The 23,605-nt window shown below is 44.7% G+C and overlaps 1 protein-coding gene across 1 annotated transcript in view; it reads right to left on the reverse strand.

Annotated features, from left to right (window-relative positions):
- Positions 1 to 12,047, reverse strand: part of ST6GALNAC2 (ST6 N-acetylgalactosaminide alpha-2,6-sialyltransferase 2) — a 45,248-nt gene extending 33,201 nt beyond the window's left edge. Inside the window, exon 1 of the mRNA XM_060764602.2 lies at positions 11,857 to 12,047. Coding sequence (XP_060620585.2) covers positions 11,857 to 11,966 — 110 coding nt within the window. The 5' untranslated portion in view covers positions 11,967 to 12,047. The remainder of the gene's footprint in view (positions 1 to 11,856) is intronic.
- Between the last annotated feature and the right edge of the window lie 11,558 nt (positions 12,048 to 23,605).

Raw genomic sequence — 23,605 nt, forward strand, 5'->3', positions numbered from 1 at the left:
ATTAGCCCTTCTTTCCAACAAAGCTACTACAACCATAGTGACAACCTGTAACCTACCATGTTATCTACTGGTAATGTTGACTATGGCTGATGGGAGTCACAATGTTAGCTGGATGGTCACAGACTGCCTAGCCCAGTAACACCTGCCTGTAAAAAGCTGGCTGGCAGAGATGTGCCAGGACTTTTATAGACGCTTGCACAACCCAGAGCATTGATTGTATAAGGAGGTTTCAGAGATCCTCTTTGGCCTATTCTTGCCATTGTATTTAGGTTTTATGTAAACGTAAAGAATAGTGTAAATAGAAAGCCATCCAAAATACACAAGGAAGTGGTCAGTAATTTAAATCAGCCTAATTACTAATTCCAGAAAAGCTCAAAGTTACCTGCACTAAATAAAAGGACCGAGAATGAATGTTTACATAGGACACCACTGGTTCATAAGGGTTGGATGTCCATGCCTTTGAAGAGTTCTTAAAACAGTGGTTCCCAACCTTTTTTGACCAGGAACCATTTGACCAGGGACCACTCTCCAACATTAGTACCAAAACAGTTACAAATCAGTTTTTGGACAACTTCAGATTCTGTTTGGTTATTTGTGGTGCTGATTCAGAAAACTGCATTGGATAGACCACATCAGCTCTAGTTTCTAATACAGAATATATGCCATCCAGCAGTTGCCATGCGCTTGCCCACAGAAAACCATATTTAATAATCTAGAGCTGATGTAGTAGTAGTAATCTGTCATGAGTCGTCAGCCTCTCCCCTCCCGACATCCCCGTTGCCTTGGCACTATAAGAGTTTCACAAAAATCAGTCGTTCTTGTTGCCGCATGGTTTTGAGGCAATGGTGTAGTAATGATGAGGCCATGGACCAGGTTGGAAACCACTGTCTTATAACAATGAGATGTGTCACGCAGAGTTATTACCAGTGCCATCTATGGAGACTTTCACATGTGGGGTTAATAATTTCAGATATCACAAAAATAAATGCAGTATACCCATCTGTTACAACTTGGCATGCACCATCTTTATGCAAATGAATGTTAATTACCAGTATTTCAAACACACAAATTAGGTGCCAGCACCTGGTTATCATATGTTGCCAAAGCAGTTCTTAGTTCCAATCTAGCTGCCCATCCCCGGTCCAAGAGGACATGGAAATAATGATGTGAAATGGAAATCTGTCGAGCTTATGGAAACAAATGTCTGCATTTGGCCTTGAGAAATGATTTAAAACCAATCTGACTGGCTCAAACACATCTTCCTCATCATCTCTATTAAAAATTCTCTTTGGGATCAAATCAGATAGAGACGAAAACATCCGTCAAGGTTTTTGCTGGAGTCTTCACCACGCAGGCATGAATGTTCATTGCTGTCAGTATCAATATTCCTAATTTAATCTCGACCAATTTTATTGTCTTGAGACCCATTTCACATTGATTTCACCAAAAAGACACTGAGTTACATACCTATGACCTTAGTAGTAAGAGTAACATCTACTACTACAATCATCATCATCATCTCTATGTGTTTACTACTACTACTACTACTACTACTACTACTACAAAAACAACAACAACAACAACAACAAACTATGTGTTACCCACCTCTCTTCATGGGTCAAGGAGGGGCACAAGAAAGTAAAAATATATCACTATAAAATGCATCCAATAAAATAAATATATCAAAATACACTGTACAAAGATTAAAATACAATAGTTTTAGAATGCAAATGTAAATTCATGGTTCAAAATTGGGTAATACACCTCTACATTCCACTGTTTGCTATCACTCAATGAACTGGTTCAAAGCACACTCCACTAGATCAGCCACAAGCCTGTGAATAAATCACCACTCTTCCAAGTTTACAATCAGTTCAAGACAGAACGTCTAAAGACAGCATAAGTGTGTGCGACCAGCAGCGTTTTTGTTGTGGTTAGCAGTTAGTTTACTCATTGTTACCACAATGCCTCAAAAAACAAAGCAATAGGTGCAGTTTGATGCTGAGGTCATTACAGGGATACATTTGGAAGAAAAGTCATTGTGTGCGTGTGTGCCCATTTGCCTGTGAAAGGATTTGCAAGCAGCTTGGTATTGCTAAGGTAAGCTAGGAATATGAAATCTAATTAGACATCAACTTTTGTGCATTTGACAACCTGTTTTCCAGGAACTGCTTGTCAATATACAAAAGTTTCCTTATTCTAAGCTGGAAAATCATGCAAAAGTCAGAATTAATAGGAAGGCAGAAGAATAAAGAAAAATAAATTAGGTGTCTTCAGACCCTGTTGTAGAAACCTTAAGATTCATCGGTGAATGTTCAAATGACAGCACACAAACTTTCTTTAAAGTTGGAGTGGGCAAATTCCAGCCCTCCAGATGTTGCTAAACTTAAGTCCTCAATATCCTTTACTACTGACCATCATGAATGATGGATGTTACCATACCAAACAACTGGAAAGCCACAAACTGTTTACTCCTGCTCTAAAGATTGCCATCCATCATGTCTCTTGCCTAGCAATAGGACACTGCCATAGTGAAGAGTTATATGGGTTTCCCTGTGAAATAAGAGGTACATCAGAGAAGTCCAGTGTGTAGTGTCAGTGCTTTGTACAGTCTATGTATGTGCTCCAAACAGCACGCTCTATACCCTTCTGTAATGTGCAGAAGCTTTGGCAGTCCATGTGGTAGTTTTTTAGTGTATGTGCCAGTATTAAAAGGGTTACTGTTAATATAGAAACTCTGAACTCTACCATTATGAATAAAAGGCTGGTTTCAACTCTGGATTGAGTAAAATGAACCCAGTCCTTAATGATGTCAGGTAAAATAAGAGACACCGCTCCTCTTCTTTAAAGGTTGCATAGAAGAGGAAGCTCCAGCAGCTGAAGCATATCACAAAAGCAGCACCTACTGGAATCACCTATCCTACAGTTTTTAAGGAAACAGGAACCCTGTCCCTTATTTCACATTGCAACCCTACAGACCGACGCAGTCTGGTTATCAGGCACCACCTGATATCAGAAACTGTTTCTTTTCCTGCCAAAAAAAAAAAAAAGAGGAGGTGAATTACCTCTCTGATGCAGCTGAGATATATAAAAAGAAACTTTCAGGACACCAAACATTTTTGCTGTTATTCTGAGAGCTGGTGGAATATAGTGGTTAAAGAGCTAGATTGAGTCCCACAACATTCAACCGATAATCTAGGGTCTGCCATTGCTTCTTAGGATGGCTTTGGAGTCAATACAATGCATAAGCCATGCACACCATCCCCACTGAGAAAACACACCCTATAGACCACCTGAATCCTAAACCCTTTGTTAAGTTCCACTGAATTTGTTTTTAAATTAATTTGACATCACAGTTTGCTGCCAATATTTATAAGTAATCTGTTTAAACTGCTATATATGGGATTTTGCCCTGCATAAATAGGAGCGTAGTTTCTAGATCCAGAGAAGTCATGTTACCCCTCTATTCTGCCTTGGTCAGACCATACCTGGAATCACACTGTGTCCAGTTCTGGGCACCGCAATTGAAGGGAGATGTTGACAAGCTGGAATGTGTCCAGAGGAGGGTGACTAAAACGATCAAGGGTCTGGAGAACAAGCCCTATGAGGAGCAGCTTAATGAGTTGGGCATGTTTAGCCTACAGAAGAGAAGGCTGAGAGGAGACATGATGAGGGTCAGGTATAAATATGTAAGGAGAAGTCATTGGGAGGAGGGAGCAAGCGTGTTTTCTGCTGCCCTGGACACTAGGACATGGAACAGTAGCTCCAAAGTACAGGAAAGGAGATTCCACCTGAACATGAGGAAGAACTTCCTCATTGTGAGAGCAGTGAAACTCCTTGACCCAGGGTGTGGTGGAGGCTCCTTCTTTGGAAGTTTTAAAACAGAGGCTGGTTGACCATCTGTCAGGGGTGCGTTGAATGCAATTTTCCTGCTTTTTGGCAGGGGTTGGACTAGATGGCCCATGAGGTCTCTTCCAACTCTATGATTCTAGTCAAAGGGGAAAGGAATGATATGGACTATAATATCTGCTGTCTGTGAAGTTTTCTAGCCTTAAAAGAAAAGGATGGAAACAGGTTGGACCATGCTCTCTTCCTATTCCGAAGTCCGAGGATAAATAAACATCAGGCTTGCAAATTCTAATTTCTTCCTGATGTTTGGCAAACAGAGCCAAGCACGAAATGATTCATCAGACAGATTGGCAAGTACTAAGAATCAAGGACCAGGCTGCAGCATGTCAGAATCAGGCTCACAAGTCCTTTCACAAAATCCACTTCAGGTTTGCACAGAAGCAGCCTAATTAAAGAATGGAGGCAGCAGTTTAATTATTGCTTCTGGGAAGACAACTGTGAAGTCAGAATCCCTTGCTGATTTACTGCAAATTGCACACCATACAACTAGTAGAGCCCAGTTTACTTACTGCACAACCCTGCTCAACAATATACCAACAGTAAAGAGAGCTCTCCAAACTCTTAGCCAGAATTTTTTTTGTACTACAGCCTATCAATGCTTAAGACAAACATTTGCATGTTGTTTTGATGCCAAGAAGGCTAGATATATCAGAAAAAGTGATTAGGGGACACTGCTGAATCGGGTGTGACATTATTATTACTATTACTATATTGGAGACCCCGGTGTTGCAATGGGTTAAACACTTGTGCCGGCAGGAGCGTTCACCGACAGGTCAGTGATTCGAATCCGGGGAGAGTGCAGATGTTTTGCCATCCTTGTGAGAGGCTTCTCTCATGCCCCTGCATGGGGAGCTGGAGCTGACAAAAGGAGCTCATCCACACTCTCATCTGGGCATCCCATGGGCAATGTCCTTGCAGATGGCCAATTCTCTCACACCAGGAGCGAATTGCAGTTTCTCAAGTTGCTCCTGACACACACACACACACAGATATTATACTTAACCTGCCTCTCCTTACAGATTGAGGCAAGAAACAATACACTTAAAATACATAGTCATAATAAAACACATTGAATAAAATCATAAACAGTATTATATATGAATGCCCTTCTACTCCCTGAGTATTCAAAGCAGGAATATTCATCATTACCATACAGCATGTCTACAAAGTCTCGTATCACATGGGAGTAGAGACAAGACAAAAGATTTGAGGGAAGAGTTACAACATATTATGTTTTATGTCCCCCTTATTCTGGAGGTATCATTTTGGATTCTTTGCAACTATACTGCAACTATCTGGAAAGCTAGCAGCTCCTATTGCCATTGTCCGCTTTCCATTAAATGTTGAAAAATAAAGGTTAGCAGCTTATAAAATGAAGAATGGAGACAGAAAAGACAAGTTTTCAAGCTAATTATGGTTCTCTGTGAGAGTTGCAAGTCCAAAATTTAAAAAAATGAATAATAACATGGAACTTTTATTATGTTAAGAATAGTTTTGCTTCAAAGATGCTCTGGAGAAAAAATAACTTTATCATCATTCTCAAGGCTTGTTTGAAATATTGCAAGTACTTCTTCAGAGAGCTTTCTCCTAAAGATAGTTGGCAAGGGCAGGCTGAAAAAATAAGCAATTTCATTATTGGTCTTCACTCTGCAATAGCTTTACATGTGCTAGAATACCTAGGGAATAAAAGAGGCATAAGTACCTCTGGATGGGTTTAGAAGAACCAATAAAAGGTAAAGATTTCCCCTTGACATTAAGTCTAGTCATGTCTGACTCTGGGGGGTGGTGCTCATCTCTATTTCTAAGCCAAAGGGGTCATGTGGCCAGAAGTAGTACCTATCGATCTACTCACATTTGCATGTTTTCAAACTGCTAGGTTGGCAGAAGCTGGGGCTAACAGTGGGAGCTCACCCTGCTCCCCAGATTTGAATTGCCAACCTTTTGGTCAGCAAGGTCAGCAGCTTAACCCGCTGTGCCACCAGGGGCTCCTCAATAGGATAAACAACATGACGATTTGTAGCTTACAGAAATGCAAAACAATTAAAGGATTTTTTTAAGGAGCCAACTTAAGTTTGCATTTTAAAATATGCAAACAAGGTCAAACAGATACATAAAGAGTAATTTTGTAGCTATCTTGATTGTAAAGTAGTCTCCACAGGTGAAGCTTGCCTGGGATCAAAGTCTTCCCCTCAGGGCCATAAAAAGCTTTGTTCTGTCATGTACAATGAAATGTTATGTTAACACCTGTCCTCTGCCTTTAGTTTTAAACTCCAACGAGCCATTTCCTGTGGCTTTCCTGAATCATGTTTTTTCCAGGAAATAAAAAAAAACATTCCCTTTGTGCCAACAAGACGCAGTACTCTTCTCATTACTCAGTCTGAGCATGTAAGGGAAAAAAGCTTAATTTTACATCAGAAAAGATCGTTGGGACCCTATACCAACTTACCTTGGAGGCAGGCAAACTGAAATGAGATATATACCTTTGAGGCAGGCAGGTACATAAAAGTTTACATCAAACCCTTTTTTCTCTAGTTCTTAGTGTTAGGTGTCTGTTATTCAGCTGGGGAATGAGCCAATTCTGATCTTGGTGGCTACTTTGACACCCACTACATAACTAAACATGATCATACATGCAGTTCAAGCATATGCATGTTTACAAAAAAAATTATAATTCTATGTACAATTCCAGCCTGCTCCCAAGTAAGTATGCAAAAGACAGCTGTCATGGGCTGCATCTACTCAGCAAAATTAATGCAATTTGACAGCACATAAACTGCCATGGCTCAACTACTATGGAATTGTGGGAATTGTAGTTTGGTGAGGAACTCGCACTCTTTGGCAGAGAAGGCCTAAAACTGTGCAAAACTACAACTCCCAGGATTCCACAGTATTGAGCCATGGCAGCTAAAATGGTGTCAAACTGAGTTAATTCTACAGTGTAGATACACCCACATTTATATGACGTGAGGCCACTAGTTGCAAATGTACTATGGTAAGAATAAAACCAAATGACAAACAGCTAAGATGAAGCTGTAAACTACATGTTAAGGGGCCACATTTAGCACAATGGGTTAAACTGCCAGCTACAGAAAATCTTGCCGACTGGAAAATTAGCCATTCAAGCTGTGGGTTGGGGTAAGCTCCCACCATCAGCCCTAGCTTCTGCTTACCTAGCAGTTCAGAAACAGCAATGTGAGTAGATAAATAGGTACCACTAGATAAAAGCCATCCCTGAAGACATGCTGGCAATTCGATCAGGAAGGTGTCTATGGACAACAGGTTCCTTGGCATTAAAAAAATGGAGCAAGAGCACCTCCTCATGGCTGAGTCAAGCACAGCTTCCAGATTCTGGACATGAAAAAGAGGGAAGCCTTGCCTCTGTCTATGTACTGTCTGTCTTTGTTAATTGTATAACAGCATTGAATGTTTTCCATATATGTATTCTGTAATCTGCTCTGAGTCCCCTCGGGGAGATAGAGCGGAATATAAATAAAGTATATTATTATTATTATTATTATTATTATTATTATTATTATTTTACTGACACAAAAACACAGTATGATACAGCAAATGAGATATATATGCTGGATTTTGTATCACAAAATCACAAGTTGAACACTTCCCAAGTGTTTAGGACTGTGTGGTGTATTTTCGAATGATGCACGCACATCCAAATAAGGTGGCCTTTTGCAGTTGACAGATCGTGATTTTGTCTATTATTATTATTATTATTATTATTATTATTATTAATGCAATTATTATCATTCACCCAGATAAATCTGGAGGAGAAGTGGTAAAGTGCCTAATAAAGTGGTCAACTGATAACCAGTTTTACATATCGTTGCCTGAGGACAGTTCCCTTTAGCCCAGCCTTCCCATTCTCCTCCCAGTTACGAACTGGGAAGAGCCATCTCTATCTCCGAGAGTGTTATACACATGACAGCCTAATAAGGATCCACCCACATGGCAATGCCACATGCAGGGAAAAACTGTCTAATTATAAACGTGAAATATGATTGTAGCACATGATTGTAAACAAGCATAGTGGCTATTTAAAACACTTTTTAAAAGCCTCGGTCTGTTATTAACTTCACAGCAGGAGCATTGCTATGCAAAATGCTTAACAACTGCTCTCTCTTTCCTCACAACAATGCTGTTACTTATGCATTATCACTTTCTTTTTATGCGTGGGAGGCTGAGGCAACATTTGCACATGGCTGTTTGGTAAACTACCAGACACTCCAATGGGTGCCTTACACCAAAGAGCAAAACAAACCTCACTGGATTCAGTGGGATTTACTCCAAGGTGAACATATATATTAGAAGTGGATAACCATGGATGGGTCTGGTTGCCAACATACTGGGCTCAGAACCATCCAGGGGACTGCACAGACTGCCAAAAAGGCAAAAGCAAAATCCCAGAAGTCTCTGAGAGCAGTACTTTTTAAAAAAAGTAGTACACAGGGTTTCTGCCACCTATATAAAAGGTGACTCACTGCTCTTAGGAGGTCGGCAAGAGGAGTAATTAATCTTTTTTGTTGTTGGGACTGAAGAAAATGAGTGGTCTGGGGGATTCAGAGCAATAGAGAGGCACAAAAGCAGCTGTCAGGGGAGACATACGCAGCCCCATGGTGGCCCCTCACCCATGGCTAATGTACAGGATTGCAACCTCCATCATGCATCCACCCAGTGCTTTGAGCTAGAAGATTATATGGCAGTATAGACTCATATAATCCAGTTCAAAAAAGATAATCTGGATTTATCTTTGAGACTTTGATAATCTGTATTATATGTCAGTGTAGATCCAGCCTACAACCGGGGTTCAAGTCCCCATTCAGCCATGATATGGCAAGTCACATTCTCTCAACTTTGGGGCAAGACAAAGGGCAAGCCCCTTGTGAATAACATTTGCCAAAAAACCCCTGTGACAAAACTGCCTTATGGCCACCATAAGCTGGAAACAACTTGAAAGCACTGGGTTGCTGTGAGTTTTTTGGGCTGTATGGCCATGTTCCAGCAGCATTCTCTCCTGACATTTTGCCTGAATCTATGACAAAGGTTGTGAGGTCTGCTGGAAACTAGGCAAGTGGGGTTTATATATCTGTGGAATGTCCAGGGAGGGAGAAAGAACTCTTTGTTTGTTGGAGGTAGTAGCGAATGTTGCAATTGGCCATCTTGATTAGCATTGAATAGCCTGGCAGCTTCAAAGCCTGGCTGCTTCCTGCCTGGGAGGATCCTCTGTTGGAAGGTGTTAACAGGCCCTGATAGTTTTCTGTCTGGAATTCCTGTTTTCAGATTGTTGCTCTTTATTTACTGTCCTGATTTTGGAAGGTTTTTTTTAAATACTAGTAGCCTGATTTTGGTCATTTTCATAGTTCCCTTCTTTCTGTTGAAATTGTCAATTTGCTTGTGGCTTTCAATGCCTTCTCTGTGTAGATGTGGATGAAACATCAGGAAATAATGCTTCTGGAACATAGCCATACGGCCCAGAAAACTCACAGCAACCCAGTGATTCTGACCCTAAAAGCCTTTGACAACACAACCTGAAAGCACACAATAGAGGAGGCAAACTGACTCATTCATAGCTGGCATCCACCAATTGTACCACTCATGAGTACTGATGCTCAGATATCAGCCCTATGTTACAACATGTGAATGTACCATCTCATGCGCATGAGTCATGCCTTTGGTCTCAGGGCACACTGTGGACACATATCATTGGGTGCCTTCAACTCGTGTGTTACAGAGGGGTGAGGAATGAGAAGATGATGGCCAATGTGCTATTTACATATCACACCAGTCCCTGTAACAAGTCTGAAGAGGGAGCTGAGATATCAGCGTTTGCATGCCTGTTTGCAATGGCGGCCACAGAGGGCTGGGTTAATATGAAACCAACTAAGTGGGACAAGGGTGATGCAGGAAACTTTTTCTTAGGAACCTTTGCTTCCATGATAAGCTTGAGTGAACCTCAAAGGTTGTGATGCTGCTCACTGATGCCTTGAGGAGGGTGTGGGTAGCGGCGCAGGCTCCCATGCCTAACACACCCTCAGCACCAAGACTGGAAATTCTGACTGGCTAGAAACAAAGTCCCCTGGTGATGCTTTCCTGGCTTCTTCTGCCTTCAGCTTGGAAGTGTGCCACTGCCTTCGCCTGGCACCGGGGAGGCATTTGGGAGCCCCTCTGCCCTGCCTTAGTCACTTCCCGGCTGAGTCGCAAGCCCTGCCTGCTTTGTTTGATCTCCAGCCTTTTGGGAAGGGGGACAATGCCCTGCTTCCCTCTTCTTGGCTGTTCTCAGGGGCACCACGGTTGCACTGCTTTGCTGCCTGAGTTGCACACTCCTTCTTGTGCGGAGTGCCAGAAGTGTTCTCTCCTCAAAGCAACATGTGCAGAAACCAGCCTGCCTCTCCTTCCTGCCTCCCTCTTCTTTTGTGTCTGTCTTTCTTTTTGTTACATGGAACAAGTGGGTTGGGGGCGGATCTTCAAGAGATCAAAAGGGAGATCATACAGAAGACAAAAGAGAATCAGGCAAAGCGAGATGTCTGTGATGCCCATTGGGGTGCTACAGTGGCATCCCTGTGCGTGCCTGTGTACATGCATGGTTTTAACAGGACTCTATCTTGTATCTTAAAAGCACCAGATCTTGCCTAATCTTAGTAAAGGTAAAGGTTTCCCTGTGACATTAAGTCTAGTCGTGTCTGGCTCTGGGGGGTCGTGCTCATCTTCATTTACACATTTTTTAAAAAATCTGCAATAATGATGCCATTACTGATTCCTGTTGTACCAACCACTCACTTTATGATTGGTTTGTCTGTTTTTTAAATGTAGATGTAAAAGTGTTACAACAGCAAAATGGTATGATAAGGGATGTGTTATAATAGGATGTTATAATAGGAAGGTTTCACTTGACATGAAGTCTAGTCGCAGGGGTGCTGCTCATCTCCATTTCTAAGCTGAACAGCCGGCTTTGTCTGTAGACACCTCCAAGGTCATGTGGCCAGCATGACTGGTACCTATTGATCTAATCACATTTCTGCAACTGCTAAACAGACTGTGCTCTGGCACCATGAGATGCAGAGCCGACCTTAAGAAGTGGAGTCCACGACATGTGAGTGTGGAGAAGAGCAGACCACAGACCACCTATTGCAATGCAGCCTGAGCCCTGCCACTTGCACAATGGAGGACCTCCTTACACCAGAAGCACTCCAAGTGGCCAGCTACTGATGGAAGGGCATTTAATACAGTGCCAAGTTTTCAAACTTTGTGGGGGTTTTTTGTTGTTGATTATTTTTTAAATACTTTATAACTGTACCCCTGGTTCGCTCCTGATACAATAAATAAATAACTGCTAGGTTGGCAGAAGCTGGAGCTAACAGCAGGAGCTCACCCATTCCATGGATTCAAACCAGCCACCTTTTGGTCAGCAAATTCAACAACTCAACTGTTTAACCTGCTGGGCTAACATGGGCTCCTACCTAATCCTAGAAGAGACCCCAAGGGCCATCTCGTCCAATCAATCAAGCTAGTTAGTCATTAGATAGGAAACAGCCAACACATGCCAGGTGTTGTATATTTCAGAGAAAAGAGTTGGCCAAGGAATACCAAGTGCTGCAGGCTATAGTAAAGGAAAAGGTTTCTGCCTGGCATTAAGTCTAGTCGTGTCGGACTCTGGGGAGGTGGGGGTCATCTCCATTTCTAAGCCGAAGAGCAGGCGTTGTCCGGAGACACCCCCTAGGCCATGTGGCCGGCATGACTGCCTGGAGCGCCGACCCGAGGAAAGAACTGTCCCAACCCTCTCTGAGTATTCCTCGACTAAGGGAACCCTCTGAAATGCCCAAGGAGCTCCGAAGGAGTCCCAAGGAGAAGGCTCACCTTCTGGCTGAGGGTGAGAATTGGGGCGGCGCCCCCTCCCCTGGCCCTCCCGCTCCCGCCAAGCCCCGCGAGGCTCACCTGGGGCTGGTGGGCGACTCCGCGCCGTAGTAGTGCCCATAGAAGAGGAGCGAGAAGGCCAAGCCCAGCAGGACCAGAAGGCAGAGCCTCTTCCACCGAGGAGACCCCATCCGGGAAAGTTTGACGAGGAGAAAGAAGGAGGGCAGGAGAGCGGGCTTCCTCGCTGGACTCCGCCAGGCGCTGCTGCTGCTGCTGCTGCCAAGGAGCTGGAGAAGAGAGAGGCAGAGCGAGCCCGGGGCAAAGAGAGAGAGAGAGCGAGAGAGAGCGGGTCTCCGTGCTCTTTCCTGCGCCTTTGCAAAGTTCCTGCGCGCGTGTGAGCGCGGCTGGGAAGCGCTCCCTCGGGGCTGGGTTCCAACCAAAGCCCTCCTCCTCCTTCGCTCCTCCTCCTCCTCCTCCTCCTCCGCTTCGCTTCCATTTGTTGATAGCGGCCAAGGCGCCTCCGAGTTGCGGGAGGGAAGGCTTCCCCAGCTGCCTTCCGAGCGTGGCGAGGTCCAGGTCGGGAAAGGGACGGGTCTCGCCTCCTCCTTCGAGCCTGGTGGGCTTCTTTCCAAAGGCGCCCGGAGCAAGAGGCAGCGACACCGAAGCGCAGGCAATTCCCTCCTGATCGGGTCTCGGAGCAGAAAAGGAGGCAGGAAGGAGGGTCACGCCTGGTTTGTGGCGCGGGGGAGTCGGAGTGACCCGCTCTGGTTCAAGGATGACACCGGAATTGGGGGAGACAAGCAAGGCACCCGTCAATTCCCTCCCCGGGTCTAACTTGTCGCTGGAAGAAGCCAAGTTGGGGCTCCCCTTTCATGCCCTTTTTTTCTACCTATTCGGCTTCCCTTCCCAGTCTCTTTTGGGTCTCTTTCGGCAGGGCGGGGTGGTCTTCGTGGGGAAGGGGGTGCAGGGGGCGGAGGCGCCCCCCTTGGGGCCCCGGGCCACGCCGAAAAGGGGGCAGGTCTCTTCCGCCCAGCCAAGGCGCCCCAGTTCGGGTTGCGGCCTGAGCCGCTGAAGTCACAATCCGAGGGACAAGCGGGAAGGCGAGGGAGCCCCTGGCCCAGGCATGGGCAGCCCTTGCCCACCTCTCTGCCCCTCCAACAGCCTCCTCAAGACCCACCTGGCTGGGTTTGGAAGCAAGGGTGCTTGCAAAGGCTCCTTCTTGGGAAGCTTTTAAAGAGAAGCTGGATGGCCATCTGTCGGGGGTGCTTTGAATGCGATTTTCCTGCTTCTTGGCAAGGGGTTGGACTGGATGGCCCATGAAGTCTCTTCCAACTCTAGGATTCTATGATTCTAGCCAAATTGGGCCCTCCAGGTGTTTTGGACTCCAACTCAGCAAACTACAACTCCCGGAATTCCTTACCACGGAGCTAAGAAGGCAGTTAAAGCGGCATCTAATTGCATTCATTCCACAGTGTAGACCAAGCTTGGGTCCTCCAGGTGTTTTGGACTCCAACTCCCACCATTCCTAACAGCCTCAGCCCCCTTCCTTTTCCTCCTCAACCGCTTAAGGGGAGATGATGAACCTGAGAGAGTTGAGCAGTCATGGCTGAAGAAAGGGAACTGTTGGGTTTCATCCCTGGACTGCACAAGTGTCTTGTGCCTTCAAGTCTCCAGTCCTCAATGAGTAACTAGACTAGAGTGAGGGATTCTTTCCCCACATTCCTTTGCATGTTTATCCCAGAAGGGGCCTTTGTCTTTACTCTTCTTCCTTGCCACTGTCTCCTCGCCCTTTGAAGATGTAGCAATGGAATCTCTGTGAGGGATGAGGAAGCGTCCTCTTTAAAGGTGCTTTCATTGCCCTGAATGGCCAGGTGCTCATTTGCCATTGCCTTCCTTATAGCAACACCAGACGCACTCCCAAGTGGCTAGCTACTGATCAAAAGGCATTTAATGCAATGCCATTTTTTTTAAAAAAAATTGTGTTTACTAAATACATTACAACTATAACCTTGGTTTGTTTCTGACACAAAGGATAAATAAATCATTGACCTTTCTCTTCTGCCTTTGTCTTCCTTCCAGTGAGGATGCATTTTGTCAGTCTCCAGACAAAATGTAACTGAATGGATACTTTTGATATTTTATCCTTTTACCTGCGTTAGAAGATGGCTTAGTAATCTAGTTAGCTCTAAGACCCTTTTCTGTCTGGAATGGATTTCCTTTTTACTTCCATAAATATATTTTTGAACCTAAAATTGTGACTCTGCAATCCTGTACTATCCTATTGGATGGAAGATTATCCTGACTCACTATGCCTAGGTTTCTGCTGGTTATGAAGTTTGCTTTTAGCACATTTATGGTAGACTCACCCCAACCGAGGGTTATTTTTGAGCCTGACAGCTCAGATTCCCAACAAGCGGAAAGGGAAGGGAAGGAAAGAAAGGGGCCTGATGCTCTTAGGAATTGTGGGAGGTGAAGTCCAAAACACCTGGTGGGCCCAAGTTTCCCCAGGCCTGGCCTACACTTTGGAATGAATGCAGTTTGACGCTGCTTTAACTGCCTTCTTAGCCCAATGCTAAGGAATCCCGAGAGTTGTAGTTTTACAAGGACTTCAGCCTTCTCTGACAAAGAGTGCTGGCGCATTGCAAAATTCAATTCCCAGGATTCCATAGCCCTCCTTTGCACTTGCCATATCAAATCCAGATTATCTGCTTTGAACTGGATTATATGGCAGTGTAGACTCATATAATCCACTTCAAAGCAGTTTTTTTTGTCGTGTCAGGAGCGACTTGAGAAACTGCAAGCTGCTTCTGGTGTGAGAGAATTGGCCGTCTGCAAGGACGTTGCCCAGGGGACGCCTGGATGATTTGATGTTTTTATATCCTTGTGGGAGGTTTCTCTCACGTCTCCGCATGAGTAGCTGGAGTTGATAGAGGGAGCTCATCCGCCTCTCCTCGGATTCGAACCTGATGATGTGGATTATCTGCCTGGATAATCTGGATGATATGGCAGTGTAGAAGGGGCCTAGGACTCTGGAGAGCAAGACTGGACTGCTCCTCCACCATGAAATCCACTGGGTGACTTTGGGCAAGTCACACTCTTTCGACCTCAGAGGAAGGCAAAGGCAAACCTCTTCCAAACAAATCTTTCCAAGAAAGCCCTGTGATGGGGCCATCTTAGTTCAGAAAGCATTTGGAAGCAAGGGAGTTGCTTGGTCACATGGCAGCCATGTCTTTTCTCTCTACTTACATAATTGTGTCAGCCAACTGAGCCCCAGGTTGGTGGGTTCTGAATGGATCCCATTTCAAAGGTGTTTTCTCAGTAGCTTGAAGATGCTTGAATCATCACTAGTTGGGCAGGATGACTGGCAATGCCTGCCATCTGATTTAATACCGGCGTAGTCAAGGTCTGGAGCTATTCCCCTGTAGCTTTCCTGTTCATATTCCCAATCTGCATGACACACACGAGCTCAAATTCACACCTCAAAGGCCTACTCATGGGGCTGAAAATGAAAACCCTGGCAGCCTCTCAAATTCCTGTCAACCATGTTACTTGAGCAACATTATTCCACCTCTCAGCCCCCTACATTCACCATCCCCGATAGCCTCCTTCACATGTACTCCCACTTGGATAAAACCTGACACTTGCAGACGTGATGCAGAATCACATTTTATTCCTGTCACTTTAATGTTATCACACCAATTGCTCCACAAATCTGTAGATATGAATTAAGCTAAACTGGGCAACAGAAGAGACAAACATGCTCGGTTAAGATAACAGAATTGCAATCCAGACCACCAACTACCAATGGATGGAAAGCGGAGAAGGAGACCTATTTTGGGGTGTGTGTAGAGGGCAGAGTACAGTTCATAACCTCACTGGACTCCTGACCAAAAGAGAAAGGGGACAAAAAGGGGAAAACATGATTCTAGATCAGGCATGGGCAAACTTCGGCCCTCGAGGTGTTTTGGACTACAACTCCCACAATTCCTATGCCTTCTCTAGAGGATAATAGGAGTTTTAGTCCAATGCATTTGGAAGGTACAATGTTAGGGAAGGCTGAACTTCTGTGTAGTTGTCCATAAGCAGACATGAATTACATAAGTGGAAGAAACCATCCAGTCAAATCTCATGACTGGATTTCACTGAAAGCTCATCAGAGTCTCTTGATGAGCAATCATCAAGTCAGGCTTCCCTGAAGGACAGTTGTCTTATCACAATCAATTTTCTTTCATGGTAAGCTGCATCGAATCTGGAAAAGTTTCCACTATTTGCATTTGATCAGAGTAGGGCTTGTCTTAGAGCTAGTGTGCTGTAGTAGTTTGAGTGTTGGACTATACTTGGAGATACTTTGGTGATGGAAACCATAAAATAGTAAAGGGAACCAATACTGAGTAATCCCTGTAAGGCTGTGGAAACATGGGCAAGGCACACTCAGCTGCAGAACAATGTCCCCTCCCTGATCTTGACCCATGATAGAGTCACCATGGACCATAAATTCCTTGAGGGCAAACAAGAACAACAAATAATATTAAACACATCAGATAGGAGACTGGGAACCGAAAGTGACTTGCTAGTACTCTGCTTCTAAACATTTTGAAGGAGTCTTCCTTAGCCTGGTCCCTTCCAGATGTTTTTGATTATGACTCCCATTAGTCTCACTTAGCATGGCCAAAATGCCCCCTCCAAAATGTCGGAGGCCCCGGTGATGCAGCAGGTTAAACCGCTGAGCTGCTGACTGAATTAACTATAGACATGCACTAGGATTCACAATAGTGTGAGTGGGATTCCCTTTTGATGTGGGGGGGGGGTGGGATTTTTTTTTGTCGTGTCAGGAGCAACTTGAGAAACTGCAAATCGCTTCTGGTGTGAGATAATTGGCCATCTGCAAGGACGTTGCCCAGGGGACACCCGGATGATTTGATGTTTTTATCATCCTTGTGGGAGGCTTCTCTCATGTCCCCGTATGAGAAGCTGGAGCTGATAGAGGGAGCTCATCCGCCTCTCCCCGGATTCAATCCTGCGAACTGTCCTGCCGGCACAGGGGTTTAACCCACGACGCCACCGGCGGCTCCATGGGGGGGGGGGGGGGGGATGAAAGTGTTATAGTCCAAGTTAGTAAAGGCTGCTTCCTATGCTACACAGGAAATTATCTCCAGTAGTTGATCAGATTCTGAGTTTGCACAATACCTTAAACTCTTTAGAAGGTGAAGGTGGTTAGATTACTTTCACTACAAATGAGTCCACAGCTCCTAGTTTGTTGGCCTGGGGTGATTTAATATAGCACACTATGCATTGTTCCCCCCTCCATCCCAACGTATTACAGGCTGTGTAAATGCTTGTAGGAATTGTCAGTGTTTGAAGTAAATGTCAGAACTGTAAAATGGAAAAGAAACATATGTATGGATTTGGTTACCATGCTGGTTCACAAAGTAAGGGCTTCAGCTTTTGGAAGAGATACTTCTCCCCTATTGCTTCACTGTGTGATAAGCACCAAGAGCAGTTCTGATGAAACACCGTGAACTCTACTACACACCAGTGGAAAGGGTGATGGAAATTGTCAGAAATACATGTATGTACGAGTGTGGGGGAAGGGATGGGGGAGCCGAGAATAGGGGCTCTATTGTTCAGCATGCCATACAGCCTCTGTTGACATTTTCCAGAGCCAGCCCAGCTTTTTGCAAGTCTGGCTATTACAAATATCTGTAAAGCCACTCTTTCATGTTGGTTTAAAGCTGACTGAAGAGTCTGAATAGGCTTGAAATAGTTTATGAAGGGTGCTGAGAATCAGCTGATGAACAAGAGGCATTCCCTTCTTTTTAAGGTTATAGAGCCTGGTGTCTCTCCAAGGGTTACGATTCTTCTCTTCTTCCTCCCAACACTGGACCTATACATAACAAAACCCACAGTGTTTAAAAAACTGATCAAAGTGATCAGAAGCCCAGTTTGGTTAAGATATCTAACACTAGGCTGAACAGTGTGCGTTTGTGTGTGTTTTGAAATTGTGTGTCAACTTATGGCAACCCCATCATAGGGTTTTCTTAGGCAATAATAATAATAATAATAATAATAATAATACTTTATTTATATTTCGCCCTCTCTCCCCAAGAGGACTTGGGGCAGATTACAACAAATGATGGCAAACATTCAAAATAAGAAACATAAAGCATTCACTTAATCTACATCTAACATAGCAAACATTAAGCATACATTATGTTGTTTGTTGTTTATTCGTTCAGTCACTTCTGACTCTTCATGACCTCATGGACCAGCCCACGCCAGAGGTCCCTGTCGGCCGTCTCCACCCCCAGCTCCTTCAAGATTGAGTCAGTTACTCCAAAGATTCCATCCATCTATTTTGCCCTTGGTCGGCCCCTCTTCCTTTTTCCTTCCCTTTCCCCCAGCATTATTATCTTCTCCAAGCTTTCCTGTCTTCTCATTACGTGGCCAAAGTATATAAACGACACTTAACATTCATTTAAAATAATTATTAAAATATAATACAGCCAATGAAGATAGCGAGGAATCTACAAGGCCAAAACCAACTGAGTCAGAGTATGATAACAAGTTTGGAACTACTCAGAGATGGCTTTGCCATTACATCTCCAAATGGGAATCCTGCTTTCCAAATTAAATATCTTTTAGTCTTCAAATTGCAGTTCTCATTTGATGCTTAAGGAAAACTTGATGTAGACCCACTTCACATATTCCCGAGCAGTTTCGAGATGGCAACCAACTAAGAAGGGTGTTGTTAAACTGAGCCTGAGGACTGGGCTTCTCTCTTGCCCCTTTGCACTGCTTCATATTTTTCTAGTGCTGTTAAGAAAGCCTGGCAACCCTACCAAGACTCAAACAAGGAAGACTCACTTAAGATGAAAAGAGAATTAAGTAATGGTGTTAGCTTAGCATATAGCACAGAGGTCAAGGCTGCCAGACAGCAAATCACTTAACATTGGTAAATAGATATAAAAAAAAGAAAGAATGCCAGCAATGTTGTAGAGACTGAAACTATTTTTATTGTCCGAATTGAAGTGATGGGTGTATCATTGGAGCCCTCAGCTCTGTCTCTAAGGAAACAGATCTGCGCGCTCTCTCTCTGGAGGAGGCCATGGCAGTTGACATGGAGACGCTAAGAGAGGGAATCATAGAATCATAGAATCATAGAGTTGGAAGAGACCTCATGGGCCATCCAGTCCAACCCCCTGCCAAGAAGCAGGAATATTGCATTCAAATCACCCCTGACAAATGGCCATCCAGCCTCTGCTTAAAAGCTTCCAAAGAAGGAGCCTCCACCACACTCCGGGGCAGAGAGTTCCACTGCTGAACGGCTCTCACAGTGAGGAAGTTCTTCCTAATGTTCAGATGGAATCTCCTCTCTTGTAGTTTGAAGCCATTGTTCCGCGTCCTAGTCTCCAAGGAAGCAGAAAACAAGCTTGCTCCCTCCTCCCTGTGGCTTCCTCTCACATATTTATACATGGCTATCATATCTCCTCTCAGCCTTCTCTTCTTCAGGCTAAACATGCCCAGTTCCCTAAGCCGCTCCTCATAGGGCTTGTTCTCCAGACCCTTGATCATTTTAGTCGCCCTCCTCTGGACACTTTCCAGCTTGTCAACATCTCTCTTGAATTGTGGTGCCCAGAATTGGACACAATATTCCAGATGTGGTCTAACCAAAGCAGAATAGAGGGGCAGCATTACTTCCTTAGATCTAGACACTATGCTTCTATTGATGCAGGCCAAAATCCCATTGGCTTTTTTTGCCGCCACATCACATTGTTGGCTCATGTTTAACTTGTTGTCCACGAGGACTCCAAGATCTTTTTCACACGTACTGCTCTCGAGCCAGGCGTCCCCCATTCTGTATCTTTGCATTTCATTTTTTCTGCCAAAGTGGAGTATCTTGCATTTGTCACTGTTGAACTTCATTTTGTTAGTTTTGGCCCATCTCTCTAATCTGTCAAGATCGTTTTGAATTCTGCTCCTGTCCTCTGGACTATTGGCTATCCCTCCCAATTTGGTGTCGTCTGCAAACTTGATGATCATGCCTTCTAGCCCTTCATCTAAGTCATTAATAAAGATGTTGAACAGGACCGGGCCCAGGACGGAACCCTGAGGCACTCCACTTGTCACTTCTTTCCAAGATGAAGAGGAAGCATTAGTGAGCACTCTCTGTGTTCGTCCACTTAACCAATTACAGATCCACCTCACCGTAGTTTTGCCTAGCCCACATTGGACTAGTTTCCTTGCCAGAAGGTCATGGGGGACCTTGTCGAAGGCCTTACTGAAATCCAGGTACGCTACATCCACGGCATTCCCCGCATCTACCCAGCTTGTAGCTCTATCGAAGAAAGAGATCAGATTAGTCTGGCATGACTTGTTTTTGATAAATCCATGTTGACTATTAGCAATGACTGCATTTGTTTCTAAGTGTTTGCAGACCACTTCCTTAACAATCTTTTCCAGAATCTTGCCCGGTATCGACGTGAGGCTGACCGGACGGTAGTTGTTTGGGTCGTCCTTTTTTCCCTTCTTGAAGATTGGGACCACATTGGCCCTCCTCCAATCTGCTGGAACTTCTCCCGTTCTCCAAGAACTCTCAAAGATGGATGCCAATGGTTCCGAAATGACTTCCGCTAGTTCCTTCAATACTCTGGGGTGTAGTTGATCTGGCCCTGGGGACTTGAACTCATTAAGAGCGGCCAGGTATTCCTGGACGACTTCTTTCCCAATTTGGGGTTGGATGTCCTCCAATCCCTCATCCACTCCATCTTGCTGAGGTTGAAGACTCTCTTTTTGTGAGAAGACCGAGGCAAAGAAGGCATTAAGTAGTTCTGCCTTTTCCCTATCCCCTGTCAGCATTGCCCCATCTTCTCCTCGAAGAGGTCCTATCGCCTCCTTGTTTTTCCTTTTTCTACTGACATAAGAATAGAAGCCCTTTTTATTGTTTTTAATGTCCCTGGCAAGTCTGAGCTCGTTTTTTGCTTTAGCCTTGCGGACTTTTTCCCTACAGGTGTTGGCTATTTGTTTGAATTCTTCTTTGGTGATTTCTCCCTTTTTCCACTTCTTGTGCATGTCTCTTTTGTGTCTCAGCACAGTTAGAAGTTCTTTGGACATCCATTCTGGCTTCTTTGCACTTGTCCTATTTTTTCTCTTTGTTGGCACGGTTTGCAATTGCGCCTTGAGTATTTCACTCTTGAGAAATTCCCATCCATCCGTAGCTCCCTTGTCTTTTAGTATCTGTGTCCACGGAATGTTGCTCAGCATTTCCTTCATTTTTTGGAAATCAGCTCTCCTAAAGTCCAAAATGCGGGTTTGACTTGTCTTAGTTTCGGCCTTCCTTTGTACCTCAAATTGCAGGAGCACATGGTCACTTGCCCCTAAGGATCCTACCACTTCGACCGCATCGATCAGGTCCTCCGCATTTGTTAGGATGAGATCAAGAGTAGCCAATCCCCTTGTTGCCTCTTCTACCTTCTGGACCATGAAATTGTCTGCAAGGCAAGCGAGGAATTTGTTGGACCTTGTACTCTTGGCCGAGTTTGTTTTCCAGCAAATATCGGGATAGTTGAAATCGCCCATGACTACTACATCTCTTTTCTGTGCCTGTTTGGTCAACTGTTGGCAGAAGACTTCATCACGATCTTCCTCCTGGCTTGGGGGTCTGTAGTAGACGCCTACAACGACATCTTTTTGAGTCCCAGTTCCCTTGATTCTTATCCAGATGATTTCAAGCTGGTTTCCCAGATTGCTGTCTTGAATTTCTTGTGCAGCATAAGAGTTTTTGACATATAAGGCTACTCCGCCTCCTCTCCCCTTTGTTCGGTTTCTGTGAAAGAGGTTATACCCCTCGATATCTACATTCCAGCGATAGGAGTCATCCCACCAGGTTTCAGTGATGGCTATGATATCATATTTGTGGTGTAGTGCTAGAAGTTGGAGTTCGTCTTGTTTATTTCCCATGCTCTGTGCATTAGTGTAAAGACATGTGAGCCCCTGGGATCTTCCCTTGAGCTGTTTAATTGGTATTATTGTGCTTTTGGTACGTGGTCCTTGTTGTGTTTGTGCAGCCCTCCGTTTAGCCTTCTGGCGATTCCCAGACATTATGGGTAAAGTAGTGTTCGCAAGGCTGTTGTCCCCCTCCCCCGGTGGACCTAGTTTAAAGTGCGTCTAATGAGGTTTGCGAGTCTGTGAGCAAAAAAGTGTTTTCCTACTTGTGTGAGATGCACCCCATCCCTTGCCAGTAGGCCATCCTCCTGGAAAAGCAGGCCATGGTCGAGGAAGCCAAAGCGTTCCTCCTGACACCATTTTCTAAGCCAGTCATTGACCTGTACTATTTTTCTGGCTCTTGTGGGTCCGTGTCTTACAACAGGGAGGAGGGATGAAAAGACCACCTGTACATTACATTCTTTTAGCATTGCTCCTAGAGCTCGAAAATCATTTGTGATCTTTTGAAACGTATGCCTTGCAGTATCATTGGTTCCTACATGAATCAACATGAGGGGAGGACGGTGATAGGGCTTGAGGAGCCTGGTGAGCCTCTGAGTGATATGGTGTATTTTTGCCCCCGGTAGGCAGCATATTTCTCGAGCCATCCCATCCGGTCTGGAAATGACAGCTTCCGTTCCTCTAAGGAGGGAGTCGCCTACTACCAAGACCTGTTTACTTTCAGGAATGACAGCGCCCCTTTTGTGCAATGTAGTGTGTAGGTCTCCAGAAAAGTGATCCTGTTGGTGTGAATTGTGTAGGTGAAAAGTGTTGTCCTCCTCCTCGACATCCCCGGTGCATTCGTCAAGGACAATCCATTGAGATTCGTCTGAGAGCCTATGGTTCTCCTGTATGTGTTCCTGTTGCTCCTGGTCTATGGTTGGGGATGGTACACCTGCAGGATTGTGCAAGTGTGAATGTTGTAAAGTGTTGTCCCAGTCAGGGCTGTCCCCCGCACACTGATCAAGGATGAGCCACTGATCAGTATCTAAGCCATTCTGGTCTTCCCCAATATGTTGTGTTTCTTGGTCAGGTGCTAGTTGTGTGAGAATTTGGAATCTATTGTGTAACTGCAGCTGAGCAGAGGTATTCTGAGGAGGCTTCTGGGTCCTATGTGTCCTTCTAAGGGTGACATTTCTCCAAGCCTGAGGGTTGTCCACATCTGAGGTGCTGTTCTGTTGAGCCTCCCCGTAATGTTGGTGTGATATGGGCTGCGTGTCTAGGCCAGTGTGGTGTGTGGTATCTAAGAAGAGCTCAAGTTCCTGAATGTCCTTAAGGGTCTTAATACGGTCCTCGAGTTGTCGTATCCTGTGTTCCATGCGAGTGATCTGTGTACACTTGGGGCAGATGTAATTGAGTAATTGTAGTGTGAAAAAGCTGAACATGCCACAGCTAGTGCATGAGATGGGAAGTTTTCGTGTTTGTTCCATCTGGAGGTTGCTAATGCTCTTGGTGTGTGTTTGATGTTGTTGTCTGTATGCAGGGGTGAAAGTATAGGTTACTGAGTGGGTTCCTGCTTCCTCAACTTCTGTGGAAAGCCCAGCTGCCCCTTGGGTTCAGACACTGGTTTATATAGGATAACCAGGAAGCCCCGCCTCTCAGCAGTTATTTTTTAAACTCAGGAAGCCCCGCCTCTCAAAGAGAGCAGCCCTGAAAGCTGTTAAATTCAAACAAAGCTTACCCTGAAGCAGAAGGAAACAAAATGGGTTCCTGCTTCCTCAACTTCTGTGGAAAGCCCAGCTGCCCCTTGGGTTCAGACACTGGTTTATATAGGATAACCAGGAAGCCCCGCCTCTCAGCAGTTATTTTTTAAACTCAGGAAGCCCCGCCTCTCAAAGAGAGCAGCCCT

The sequence above is a fragment of the Anolis sagrei genome, chromosome 2 (assembly GCF_037176765.1).
Source record: "Anolis sagrei isolate rAnoSag1 chromosome 2, rAnoSag1.mat, whole genome shotgun sequence".
NCBI lineage: Eukaryota > Metazoa > Chordata > Lepidosauria > Squamata > Dactyloidae > Anolis > Anolis sagrei.